Source organism: Lontra canadensis, unplaced genomic scaffold, assembly GCF_010015895.1.
Source record: "Lontra canadensis isolate GAN:19392208 unplaced genomic scaffold, GSC_riverotter_1.0 scaffold84, whole genome shotgun sequence".
NCBI classification, from domain to species: domain Eukaryota; kingdom Metazoa; phylum Chordata; class Mammalia; order Carnivora; family Mustelidae; genus Lontra; species Lontra canadensis.
Genome location: NW_022631078.1, coordinates 7,158,305 through 7,171,583, shown reverse-complemented (window position 1 = coordinate 7,171,583; position 13,279 = coordinate 7,158,305). Strand labels below are relative to the sequence as shown.

Here is a 13,279-nt window from a genome sequence, read left to right as displayed (position 1 = left end):
GCTGGCAGGGTTGGTGCCGCTCAGCCCAACCTTGACCCAGTGCACAGCCAGCCCTTCCCCCCGCAACTCTCAGAGCAGGTGGACTGGCCGCTCCCTTCAGAGCTCCCAGCCAGCAGCTGCATGTACTTTCCAAAGCATTTGCAGTTCTGTTGTGTCCTTTCTGAGCTTCCCAGTGAACCTGTGGGACAGCAGGCAGGGTCACCCCAGCTTCCAGCTGAGGAAACTCAGGCCCAGAGACCTAGAGTTACACCCTGCCCCAGGCATCTGGAGTGGTGGGACCACAGAGCCACAGCCCAGGTTATCCAGGGGCCAGAGTCGGAGAGGTGGGGGCCACCGAGCCTGAGGTGCCCTTTCTCACTCCCCTGACTTAGAACAGGGCTAGCAGGGACACCTAGTCTGCCCCTCCCGGGGTGGCTGTGCTGGGTCCCAGCCCCTCTCCTCCCCGGGCAGATCTGCTTCGACAGTAAGCCCCGGATCATCAGCAAAGGCACCAAGGACTCCCCGTCGGTCTGCTCCAACCTGGCTGCCAAGCACAGCTTCTACAACAACAAGTGAGTGGGACCCATAGCCTGGGCCTGGGAGCAGGGGCCCACGGAGAGTCAGGGTGGTTCAGATCCCTGGGGAGCAACTGATGGGTGGATCTAGGGTGCCAAGACGAGGTGCAGAATTTAGGGCTCAGAGCCAGCGTCTTACCGTCTCTGTTGTACTGATGGGGCTTGGAAGTAGCTCACTCAGTAGGCACGTGAGAGGCCACTTCTCTGACTCCCGTCCGGTACCCTCCACTCTCATGACATTGGTGGCAGACAATGAGTAGGAGGGCCTGGGTCAGGCCTGGCACCCATCTTTGCTCCCTCTGACTCCCCTCAGCTCCGCCCCCACATGGATGATTAGAGCCCGGGGCCCTGAGTCAGACAAACCTGGGTCCCCTCCCAGCCTGGTCAATGCCTGTTTCATGTCCTGTGGCCCTCGGTTTCCCTGTCTGTGAAGCTGATGATGAAGCCAGTCTTCTAGGGTTGCCGCGAGCATCGTTAAATTCCTGTCCCACAAATCTAATATATTTGACTTGTGTTTTATCTCAACTACCAGACCATTCCTTCTGTAGCTCAGGAGAGCACCCCTTCCCCCCAGAGGCTCAAAATACCCTATCATCTTTGTGTTCTCGCTGCGGTTCTGTGGGTTCCATATTTTCCTTACTCCCCTCCAAGTCTGGCTGGATTGCAGAATTATGGTTTTGTGTGTGTGTGTGTGTGTGTGTGTGTGTGTTTTAAGATTTATTTGAGAGAGAGAGAGAGCATGAGTGGGAAGGGCAAAGGCAGAGGGAGAGAGAGTCTCAAGCAGAGTCCATGCTGGGCGGGAGCCCCACGCTGGGCTGGAGCCCCAGGTGGGGCTCCGGCCCACGACCCCAAGATCACAACCTGCAGAGTTACCTCTATGATTACGAAATACAAACTAAAGAACAACAACAAATAAAATAAAATAAAATTGCTGTCCCAGAGGAGGTTCTAGAATACTGCTTCTTTGGTTCTGGGGCATCAGGCTGGGAACCTGCCCATCTTCTACCCCCCATCCCCCCGCTGGCACTCCCTTCTCCCAGCCTCCTAGCAGGTGAGATCTGTGGCCTCCTGCTGGCAGTGCCGCCTTGGAGCTGGCCCTGGATTGAGGCCAGGAAAGGAACACACCGCCAGGACGGCCTGAGTGTAGGACCCTCACCTCTTGCCTACTGTGCTGTCCTATTCTGGAAGCCTTTTAATAGGGCAGGAAGCCCCTCCCTTTAGGCTTGTGCTGTACCTGGGAGAGCCACCCCGCAGGACTCGAGGGAGAGGGGAGGGGGCTGCAGCCTGCATCATGCCCCTCCCCCCCTGCCCTCTGCCTGCCAGGTGCCTGGTGCACATCGTCCGCTCCACCTCCCTCAAGTACTCCAAGATCCGCCAGTTCCAGGAGCATTTCCAGTTCGACGTGTGCCGCCATGAGGTGCGCTACGGCTGCCTGCGGGAAGACAGCTGCCACTTCGCCCACAGCTTCATCGAGCTCAAAGTCTGGCTGCTGCAGCAGTACTCAGGTGAGGGGGCTGGGCAGGGGCGGCCAGGGGGTAGGGGAGAAGCGAAGAATTGGCCCGAGGGTAGATGGGCCAGCCCTGGGCAGGTGGCAGAGGGAGGTCACAAGGGGCAGTTACTTGGGGGGGGAGGGGGCTCTGCAGGAGCTGTCCCCCCTACCCCCCAGACATCAAAGGACACAAAGGACACAAAGGAAGCAAAGACTCTGCTCTCAGGGAGCCTCCCACGCCAGAAAGGTCTTGGGTTTATCCCTGGCCGGGCACTGCCGGGGGAACACATGTAGAAAGGGAGAGGAGGCAGAGCCCCGTTGCCTGGTTGGTCACCAGCAGGTCACTTCCTCTCGCTGAGTCTCCATTTGTCAAGCCCTGTGAACTGGTGATTGTACCCTCCACCTCGTGGCGCCTGGGCGGCTCAGTGGTTAAGGGTCTGCCTTCAGCTCAGGTCCTTGTTCTCCGGGAAAATCTGTGATCTATAAGTAAGGGCAAGGCAGGCCGTGTAACCAGTAGTATAAATCCCACGTTCCATCTGTTCTAGGACACAGGTTTCCCCCACTGTGTGCTGTAATGTAATTTAGCAGCACTGTTTTGGATGTAACATAAAATAACGGTGCATCTAACAATTGATGTCCTCTTAGAGTTGATGAAACAGGGTTATGTAATTTCAGACGTGATCAGTGCTGAGAGGAAAGTAAAGCCAAGCAAAAGGCTGGGGAGGGGCTCAGGCTGGGGCATTTGGGATAAGATGGTCAGGGAGGGCCTCCTGGGGAGGTGGTGTTTGAGCGACGAAGGGTAGGGCGAGCATGCCGGGCAGAGGGAGGGCAAGGCTGGAGGCCTTGAGGCAGGAGCCAGCTTGGTACAGAAACACTGCGCATGAGAGCGGAGCGGCTTAGTGCCTGGCGGGAAGAGTTTGGTAGGGACCCAAGTGTGTAAAAGTCTCTAGGTCGTGCACAGAGTCAGGATTGTTCTGAATATGCAGGGTCTGGAGGGATTGGGGGGTGGAGGTATATGATGGATCAATATTTTTTAAAAGTCGCTCTGGCTCCTGGTGGAGAATAGAGGGGTGAGGGCGAACAGAGGGGGAGCAGGGAAGGTGTGGCCCAGGCCAGGGCGACAGTGGCGGTGGTGGAAGGAGTGATCCTGTTCTAGGGATATATTGATGGTGGAGCCAGCAGGAGCTGTTGATGGACCAGATATGAAATAGGAGACAAAGGATGGCCTCAAGGTCACCGCAAGGTTTTGAGCAGAGTCACTGGAAGGATGGGGTTGCTATATTCTCAGAAGGGGAGGCTGTAGAAGGACCAGGTTTTGGGTGGGGGGGCCGTGTCCCATCAGGCTCAGTGTGGAACGTAGGGAGTTTGAGCTGCCTCTTGGATTTCAAGCAGAAATGTGGAGCAGGCAGCCGGATGGGGAAGTTTGGAAGTCACAGGTGAGGTCTGGGCTGTATTTGGGAATCCTCAGCAAGAAGATGGGTATCAAGTACGGTGCCTGGCCCAGAGTAAGCCTCCAGTGACCAGCGGTCACCATGGAGCAGTATCCATAAGACAATGTCAAAAGGAAATCAGTCTGAGAAAGGGACTGGAGGAGATGGGAGAGGCTCCAAGCTGTGCCTCAGGCTGGGTTCCACCGTCAGCAGTCGGACTAGGAAGGTCTGGGCCACCAGGTTCGGGTGTCTGGCCCTTTGCTGACCTTAAGCAAAGAGCACTGGCCCCTTATCAAGCTAGTGAACCAGGCTGGGCCAGGCGTGGAGCCCTGAGAACAGTGGGCTAGGGGCTGCCAAGCAGCAGTCAGGCCTGAGACCCTGCTGAGGGAGTGGGGCTGAGTAGCTGGAGAGACCCTGGCATGAGGGCAGGGGAGTCACCGTGCCCTGCCGCTGGCCCAACACCTTTCTCCTGCATTTCCCCACTCTTGGCTGCATGGATTCTCCTGCTCCCTGTGAGGGCTTAGAGCAGGTCCTCCATTCCCCAACTGAACAAACAGGCCCAGAGAGGATGAGTGTTTTCCCTGCTCCCCATGTCTCTCCATGGTGGGGCCTGGCTGGGGAACGGGGCTCCTTGTGCCTGGGCCGGGTGGCACCCTGCCAATCCCCTGCCTCTCTCCTCACTGAGCTCCTTCACGGATTCCCGTGTTTGGTCCCGCCTTCCACAGGCATGACCCACGAAGACATCGTCCAGGAATCCAAGAAGTACTGGCAGCAGATGGAAGCCCATGCCGGGAAGGCCAGCAGTGGCTTGGTGAGGCCCTGGGTTGGCGCTGGGGGTGGGATCCGGTCCCCGGGGGCCATTCTCCATCCCTGTAATGGAACCTCATTTCAGACTTACCCAGAAAATTATCAGAATGGTACAAAGAATTCCTGTGTACCCGTTTCTAGGCTCCCCAGATAGTAACCCATTTTACCACATTCTACATTTGCTTCACCCTACGTGTGTGTGTGTGTATGTGTGTGTATACATCCACACATAAATATTTGTGTACAATTATATACATATCTTCTTCTGAACTGTTTGAGGGTGAGTTATAGACGTGATGCCGTATCACCCCTAAATACTTTGGTGTCTGTTTCATAAAAATAAAGCCACAGTCTTACATAATAACCACAGGACAATGGCATCACAGAACTAACATTGGGATAATTTTTCAGATTATGGTGTCCTGTTAGTTAGATTTTGTGAATCATCCCGAAATCCCAAGTGACACTGCATTCATTAGTTGTATCTGTCTAGTCTCTCTCTCTCTCTCTCTCTCTCTCTCTCTTTTTTTTTTTTTTTTTTGAAGATTTTATTTATTTATTTGAGAAAGAGAGAGACAGAAAGTGCACAAGCGGGGAGGAAGGGCAGAAGGAGAAGGGAGCCAACTGGGGACTCGATCCCAGGATCCTGAGATCATGACCCGAGTCGAAGGCACATGCTTAACCGACTGAGCCACCCAGGCGCCCCCATCTTGTTTCCTTTAATCTAGAGCAGTCCCCCAGCCTTTCTTGTCCTGCATGGCATTGATGGTTTTGAAGAGCAGCTGTCTTGCTCACCCATTTGAGATTGTCTGATGGTTCCTCAAATCCCAGAGCTGGTGTTATGTTCTCAGCTCAGTCCTCAGGAGGCCCGTCACCGCGGTGTGTCCCTTTACTGGTGATTACTTGGTTAGACGCACCTGCCCTGTAGAAGTTTCTCTACTGTGAAGTTACGTTTCCCCCTTCGTAATGCACAAGCGTCTTCTAGGGAGGGTCCCTGACACCCGTGTCAATATCCTGGTATTCCTTCCCACAGGTCGTATCACCTCCCATCCGTCCCTGTCCTCACCCACCTGCTTCTGAAGAAGTGAGCTGTGGCACTGTGGCATTTGCAGATGGGGAAACTGAGTCTCAGAGCATGCTAGAGACTAACCTGGGGGCACACTCAGTGGTGTAAATGCCTGGTTCTCTGACATCGCTCTGTTCCCCTACCACCCGACCCCATTCCCGCCACCCCTGAGGATGTCTCACCCATAAAATGGGGATCATAATCCTGCCTGGCGTGTCCCGGGGTGGGCGTGAGGGTCACAGACGCTAACCAGGGTGCAGCTTTCTGAGTTCCTGCGCTGCACTGGGCCCTGTGCCCTCCCTAATCCTCCTATGGTCCCCAAGAGGTGGGGACCACTATAGCCCTGGATTACAGTGGGGACGGGACAGATGGTCTCAGGCCCAAGAGATAGTGTGAGGTAAGACCTCCGTGCCATCCACACTTGAGGGACACCCCCTTCCTCAGGCCAGGCCCACCCACTGGTCGCTTTGGAGGAAGCTGGCCCCTCGCCCCCACTGAGGCCAGCATGGGGGTGGGAGTGAACCAGGGAGCAGGGCAGGCTGGCCCCCAGGGCTGCCTGGTCCCCCGGGAACATCTACCTCTCTCTCTCTCTCTCTCTCTCCCTAGCCTATCTTTCCGCTCCTTTTTCCTTCTCTTCCTGCTTGTTCCCCTCCTCTTTCCCTTCCTGTGCTGTCCTCTTCTCCCTTCCCCCTCCCTGCCATGTGGTTTGGTTTTTGTTCCTGGCCAGGATCCCGGCTGAAAAGCAGTGAGGGGCTTGGCTTGGACCTCCAGTGTTCTCTTAGAGGACTGAGCCCTCACTACCTCTCACCCCTTCCTCCTCCTCACGGCTGCTGCCAGGGTCCCCAGGTGTCCTGACAGGTTTCCACCCCCTCTTACTGCCAGGGGCCCCACCAGGCCCACCCAAGACGCCCCCCTTGGGCCTGGCTCTGGAGCAGGGCTTCTGTGCCAGGCTTGGCCACGACTAGGGCATTCGGCATCTTGCTTGCTTGCCGTCAGAGGGCGGGGCTGGCAGCCCTGCGAGGCCTGTGAGCCCGGGTAGAAGCTGCTCGGGCCCCGTGCCCATGGCTCTGCAGCTGTGCCATCCCACAGAGAGGCACAAGCACCTGCCTCTCGCCAGGTTCCTGTCCTCAGGCCACTTACCGGGAGTGGCTTAGCAACCTCTCCGAGCCTCTGCTTTTATCCAGTCACATGGGAATGACCCCACCTACCCTCCACCCCCACCAGCGCTGCCGCAAGGAGCTGCTGAGACTACGCTTGTGAAAAGGGAAGTTCAGTAAACTGGCAAGGCTGCCCATGAGAGCCGTCCCCACTTACCTCATCTGTGAAATGGGTCCCCTCAGGCTTTTGTGAGAATCCAGTGGAACACCTGGAAATCTGGAGTGATGTGGAGAACCTCCTGCCCACTCCTAGCCCAGTGCATGCCCCAGTTACAAAGGTCTCCTTTTTCCTTGTCACCGAGGTGACATGGGGGTCATCCTTGGACCGAACCAGGCTGCAAGTATCTCCAGCACCAGGCCAGGTGTCAGTGAACACACGTAGACAGAACCCCTTCCTGCTCAAGGACAGGCTCTGAACTAGGGAGTGTCAGGCACACAGGGGGCTCCCATGGTGGGGGACATGTGTCCTCTTCCAGCCTGCGGGGGAAAGAGCTGCCTGGAGGCATGACCCCCCATCTGCGGCTCCAGGGAGGAGAGGGGTGCTCTAGGTCACAGGAGAGGCAGTACGTTAGCCAACATAGCTGCGTGAGGGGTTGAAGGGGGCAGAAGACAAGCCTGCTTGGGCATTTTTCCCACCTTTCACCTCCCACCCCATCCCAGGGGTGCAGAAGACTAGGCCATCCTGCCTGCCAAGGAAAGGCTAGAGAAGAAGATGGGCAATGAACATGGTGGGGCCCGAGGGGGTCCAGGGCTGCCTGGAAGTCTCTGCCACCCCCCAAGGCAGGCTCCTGTGTGAGTGGCTTCCCGCCCAGGCCCTGCTGTCCACCGGGCCCACTCCTCATGCCAAGCTGAGTTGACCAACATGAGGTAGTTTAGGTAGTGTGGGAGTTGCTAGGATGGGCAGCTGCCACTTAGAAGTGCTCCAGGGAAGGCTTCCTAGAGGAGGTGGGGCTCGAGCTGGGTTTTGAAAGTTTCCAAAATCGGCCTGAAAACGTCCAGAGGAAGGGCATTCCGGGTGGAGGGAACAGCATGTGCAGAAACATGCCAGGCGCAGGGAGATGCCAGCAGCTCCAAAGAGCAGACCCAGGGGACTAGCCAGGCAAGGCAGAGAGTGGTTGCAGGAACCAGGGGTCCTGTCCCGGACCTGGATCCCACACTCAGGCCGGTGGGGTTGCCTAGCGTGGGGAGGTTACTTCCCTCTGGGAAGTAGTGATGGGTTGGCTCATTCTAAGGCTCCGGGAGGCCACCTACAGGACAGACCCCAGGCGTCAGCCTGGATGACTCCCAGCCCTTTTGCCCCACAGGGTGCCCCTCGGACACACGGGCCCAGCACCTTCGACCTGCAGATGAAGTTTGTGTGTGGCCAGTGCTGGAGGAATGGGCAGGTGGTGGAGCCTGACAAAGACCTCAAGTACTGCAGTGCCAAGGCCCGGCACTGGTGAGCTGGGCAGGGGCTGGGGGGGGCACCAGTGAGCCGGGCGGGGGCGGGGCCTGAGGGGGCACCGGTGAGCCAGACGGGGGGTGCCCAGCAGAACTGCATGAGGGAGGAGACCGGGGCTGTCCCCAGGCCTCCCCACAAGCCCCCTCTGTCCTGCAGCTGGACCAAGGAGCGGCGGGTCCTTCTGGTGATGTCGAAGGCCAAGAGGAAATGGGTGTCAGTGAGGCCACTGCCTTCCATTCGCAACTTCCCACAGCAATACGATGTGAGCGCCTGGAGCGGGGAGCAGGGTGGTGGTGGGAGCTCAGGTGTGGGGGGGTTGAGGCGCCCCAGGAGGGCCTGCCTGCGGCCTGGGGCTGTGCAGACCGCGGCAGGACTCAGCCGGCTCTCCCCACGCCCACCTTGCAGCTCTGCATCCATGCGCAGAACGGCCGCAAGTGCCAGTACGTGGGGAACTGCTCCTTCGCACACAGCCCGGAGGAGAGGGACATGTGGACGTTCATGAAGGAGAACAAGAGTGAGGGCAAGAGGGGCGCCTGGTTGGATCAGTGGGTTAAAGCCTTTGCCTTCGACTCAGGTCATGATCTCAGGGTCCTGGGATGGAGCCCCGCATCGGGCTCTCTGCTCAGCGGGGAGCCAGCTTCCTTCCTCCCTCTCTGCCTGCCTCTCTGCCTGCTTGTGATCTCTGTCAAATAAAAAACCTTTAAAAAAAAAAAAAAAGCGTGAGGGCAAGAGCGGGCCCAGTGCCCCCGCGGTGCCAGACCCTCTCCTCAGCAGGCCCAGGAGCACCTGCTCCCTCTCCCTTTGCCACCCCAGACCGTACCCTCTCTGCGTCTTCTCTTGCTGACTGGGCAGTCCAACAGCAAGGCCTGGGGTGCCCCCAGCTCACAGGTCCAGGGGTGGGGGGATTGGGGCAGAACGGAGGGAGGATCCCTTCCCACCGAGCACCTCTCTTCCCCTCCAGTCTTGGACATGCAGCAGACCTATGACATGTGGCTGAAGAAACACAACCCAGGGAAGCCAGGGGAAGGGACCCCAATCAGTTCTCGGGAAGGGGAGAAGCAGATCCAGATGCCCACAGACTACGCCGACATCATGGTAACGGCCAAAGCAGGCCCGGGTCTGAGGCTGATCTGGGAGGGCGTAGGGCAGGCCCGGCATCCCCGGGCGGGGGGTGGGGGCTGGGCCGGGGAGCAAGGAGTGGGCACCCATGGCGGCTGTGCCCCCAGATGGGCTACCACTGCTGGCTCTGCGGCAAGAACAGCAACAGCAAGAAGCAGTGGCAGCAGCACATCCAGTCCGAGAAGCACAAGGAGAAGGTCTTCACCTCCGACAGCGACGCCAGCGGCTGGGCCTACCGCTTCCCCATGGGGGAGTTCCGGCTCTGCGACAGGTGCTCACTGGTCAGCCAGGGCCATGGGGCGGGCTCGGCGGGACCTGGCGGGCAGCGGGGTAGACCTGAGATGAGCCTGTGTCCAGCCCTGGCTCTCCCTGGCCTGGAGAGAGCAGCACACAGAGGGGGGTGTCCCTCGAGGGGACAGCTGTTCCTGGGTATGCGGAGCGTGGGGGCACGGCGGGGCTGGGTGGGGTGGGCTCAGAACTGCCAGACCCCCACCAGGAGCCCTGGGGCAGATCCCAGAGGGGGCTGGGACGGGCCAGCTTTCATCAGGACCCAGGCACCCAGGGAGAGGCTTGTCTTCAGGGGAGGTTAAGCCTCGGGTCCACAGCTGGTGGTGGAAAGGGTGCGGGGCTTGGGCAGTGAGCCTCCTGCTGCCCACAGGCTCCAGAAGGGCAAGGCCTGCCCAGATGGGGACAAGTGCCGCTGCGCTCACGGGCAGGAGGAGCTCACCGAGTGGCTGGACCGGCGTGAGGTGCTGAAGCAGAAGCTGGCCAAGGCCCGCAAGGATATGCTTCTGTGCCCACGGGACGACGACTTTGGCAAATACAACTTCCTGCTGCAAGAGGATGGGAACACCGCTGGTGCCGCCCCGGAAGCCCCTGTGGCCACCGCTGTCACCGGGGAGTAGGGCCAGATCTGGGCCCTCGGGTGAAGTCCTAGGGTCAGGGGCAGGGGTGGGGACAGAGGGCCTGATAGGAGGGTCAGGGTAGGCTAGGGCTGGGGGTGGGGGGCCGCCCTCCTCAGGCAGCCCCCGGCCCCCTGGGGCCCTGTCCATCCTCTCTGCCCCCACCACCTGTGTGCATACCCAGGTGCACGTGCTGCAGCCCTAAGCGGTCCCAGGGTCCTCATCCTGCTGGAACCCCGGGCAGATACCCCCCAACCCCCGGCTCTTCTGGCTGTTGAGGGAGGGGCCTGGCCGACCCCTCCAGCTTCAGCCTACAGCTTTAACTTCTGTCTGGTCCTAAAGGGGGCCCAAAGCTCAGGGCTGGGGAGCCTGGGGTCCCCACTTGAATCTGCAGCAGGAGGGTCCTTCTCCCTGCCCCACCCTCCCCCCATCCTCACCTCCCCTGGAGGGGAGGGCAGATCAGGACACAACAGAGGGCTGGAGGCCCCAATTAGCTTTAAAATGCAGCCCCAGGATGGAGCTGGGAACACAATACAGGTCGCTTGCCCTCTGGGGCCTCAGTTTCCCCTGTGGTTAGAAGAGTGGGAGGGGCTGGGCTTGATGATCTCTGGAGCTTCTCCAGTCAGGCCACCAGCCCAGCCCTCCTCCTGTGGGCCACGGAATGTGGACTGTAGGTGCTCAGAGTCCTTGGAGATGACTCAGCCCAAAAGCCCTTACTGCAGAGAGGGAGACTAAGACCTGGGAAGGACGGGTGTTCTGCCAGGCTCTCCAGCCCAGGGCATGAGGTAGAGCCTGGAGGCAAACTATAGTTGAAAGGTTAAAGACCAGATGTCTGCTGGACCCTCCACGCTCTGGGCAGGTCCATGACAGTCTCCATATCAGTGTGGCATTGGGTCCCAGGCAGCGCCCCCCTGTGGGCTGAGGAAGGGAGGCTCAGGGGGCTGGTCATGTCAGCACCCTGCAGAGGGACTGTCCCCTCCTTAGGATGGTGGTGGGGAGTGTGGCAGCAGGTTACTTCCCACGCCCACTTGGGGTACTGGTAAAGGGCTGGGCACCCATGGACGCACCTTCTGCAGGATGAACCAGAAGGAAGGGGAAGTGTGGGGGTCAGGGAACACGGAGAGAAGGGAGATGATGCTGGGCACCCAGCATGGCCCTCTCCCTCCTCTCCCCAGACCTAGACGTACAGTTGTGCCTGTCTGTCCTAGCCTTCCCTGATTCCCTGCCCCACCAGCTGCCTGGGACCTCAGCCGACCCCCAGCCCCTGCCCCTAGCCACTAAGCCCTGTCCCATCCGTCTCGTCTGACTTGTCTGCGTGCGCCCCTTCCTCTCCATCCCACTCCCTATGGGCAGACCCAGCCTCTCCTGGTTCCCAAGACATTCCAGATTGTCCCACGCGGTTGGCACAAAGAGTGGGGCCCCCCCGGAAGGAACCGGGGACCACAGCAGGAGTCAGGTGTGGGGGTGAGACAGAATGGAATGCCCTTCATTTCTCCTCAAGCAAGGATCGATAGTGAGCGATGATGTGATTCTGGGCACCCGGGCACAGAGAACCCGGTTTCTCTAGCCTTCACTGCCCAGCCTTCCCCAGTAACCATGGCATGCACCCTTTCCTCTCCCAGCCCCCTTCCCCCAGCGGGCCCGCACCCCGGTGCAGGCAGCATAACTGGAGGGGAGGAAAGACCACACCCAAGGTGAGGGCCGTGGCTGTGAATGTCGATGACACTTGTTTTCCCTGATCCGTGGTGTAGCAGTCTGTCGTCACCAGCCTCGTTTTTAGTGTGTATATATGTCGCCCCCGTGATGCATATATACACAGGTATTAAATATATCGCTCTATATAATATTATATATGTGTGTGGTATCCAAGGAATGACTTCTAATGAGGGATAAGATAAAGAATTTGGCCAGAAAATGCAGCCATCCTGGTGTAATTAAGAGGGGTTTTTCAGATGCAGGGACTTAGAGCCGTGGGTTGGAGGGGGGTTGGCAGCGGGGGTGGGAGGGGCCCCTCCTGGGCCCGGTTTCCAGACCATTCTGGCCTCGCTGGGAGAGAGCACTGGTGCTCCAGGAAAGGAAATGATTGGTGTTTGTCTCCCGCCCAGAAGAATAGGATTAGAGTCCAGAATTTTCTTCTTCAACCTGTTATCCATCCAGGGGCCCTTGGGATCTGGGGCTCCCTGGCCTGGCCAGAGATGGATCCCCCTTGCCCCGGGGTTGGGAAGAGAGCAAGAGGCAGGGGGTTGGGGGGGGACAGGAGTCCACTTTGAATGATGAGGGTGATTATTTCAGTCATGACCCCGACTGGGAGGCTTGGAGAGTTGAATCAGGGGCCTGTGCCCACTGCCAGCGGGCAGACGAGACTTCAAACATGGTGCGGTGGGGGGGCAGGTGCCCCAACATGAGTGTCCCTTTGGGGTAGGGGAAAGAGGGATGCTGCATTTCTCAGCTGGGCAGTAATCAATTTAATGGTCCTTTTAAAATGCCTGTGTATTAAAAATTTAAGAATACCACACTTTAATATTAAATATTCATAAGGTCTAGTATCTTGATAATAATGTAGATGTTTTAATAACAATTTTTGTCCTTCTTAAAATAAAATGAAAGAAACTTGATTCTTTTAGCCTTTGTTCTAGAAAATGTGTGCACTTTGACCTCCCCCCCGCCCAACCCCGAGGTGTTGCTCCTGTTCTCCCCTGCCTGTCCCTTGTGCCTGGGGGCCTGGGCTGCTTGGTATCTGTGGGGCAGAGCTGCCTGGCGCGCTGTGCAGGCCTAAAGGCAGACATTCCAAGGGGTGAGGGGCAGAAGGTCTGTGTCCCTGTGTAAACAGGGCAGCCCAGCTGACCCCAGCTCAGGCACCACCTCGGCTGGCGGGGACAAGCTGTACTGTGTACAAGTGGGCCCAGCAGCCAGCCTTCGCCCTGCTCCAGCCTGCCCACTCCCAGCCCTCTGCTTAGGGCCGTCAGAGGTACTCACCCCTCCCCGCTCCCATCAAGGGCACCGTCTTGAGTTCAGAGGGCTGGCTCTGTGCCCTTTCTGGGTGTGGCTTTTCCAGAAAAGTAAGGGGCCACGCCACGCTTCGGAATAAGATTCTGACTGCACCGGGGACTCATCGGGGCCCAGATTTCTCATCCTTAAAAAGGGAGAGTGTATTAGATTGGGGATTCTCGAGTAAGGGAAGCCCATCTCTGCTGGGGTGAGAGGTGCTTTTCCAGATCTCTTGCATCGTGCACGTCGCGGGTGATGGAGGGGAATCCCAATGGGAGGGGCTGCACGTGTTCAAGAATAAGCGCTCACCCCACGGCTTGCACCTA

General features: G+C 58.4%; 1 protein-coding gene across 7 annotated transcripts in view; it reads left to right on the top strand.

Moving 5' to 3' along the window:
- ZC3H7B (zinc finger CCCH-type containing 7B) overlaps positions 1 to 12,580 on the top strand; it is a 54,191-nt gene extending 41,611 nt beyond the window's left edge. For all 7 annotated transcript variants that reach the window (XM_032882906.1, XM_032882907.1, XM_032882903.1 and 4 more), the window contains exons 15-23: positions 451 to 551; positions 1,878 to 2,059; positions 4,199 to 4,284; positions 7,808 to 7,941; positions 8,101 to 8,206; positions 8,350 to 8,458; positions 8,906 to 9,039; positions 9,171 to 9,334; positions 9,722 to 12,580. In XM_032882906.1, the coding sequence (XP_032738797.1) occupies positions 451 to 551; positions 1,878 to 2,059; positions 4,199 to 4,284; positions 7,808 to 7,941; positions 8,101 to 8,206; positions 8,350 to 8,458; positions 8,906 to 9,039; positions 9,171 to 9,334; positions 9,722 to 9,968 (1,263 nt within the window). In that variant the 3' untranslated portion in view covers positions 9,969 to 12,580. The remainder of the gene's footprint in view (positions 1 to 450; positions 552 to 1,877; positions 2,060 to 4,198; positions 4,285 to 7,807; positions 7,942 to 8,100; positions 8,207 to 8,349; positions 8,459 to 8,905; positions 9,040 to 9,170; positions 9,335 to 9,721) is intronic.
- Positions 12,581 to 13,279: the final 699 nt, after the last annotated feature.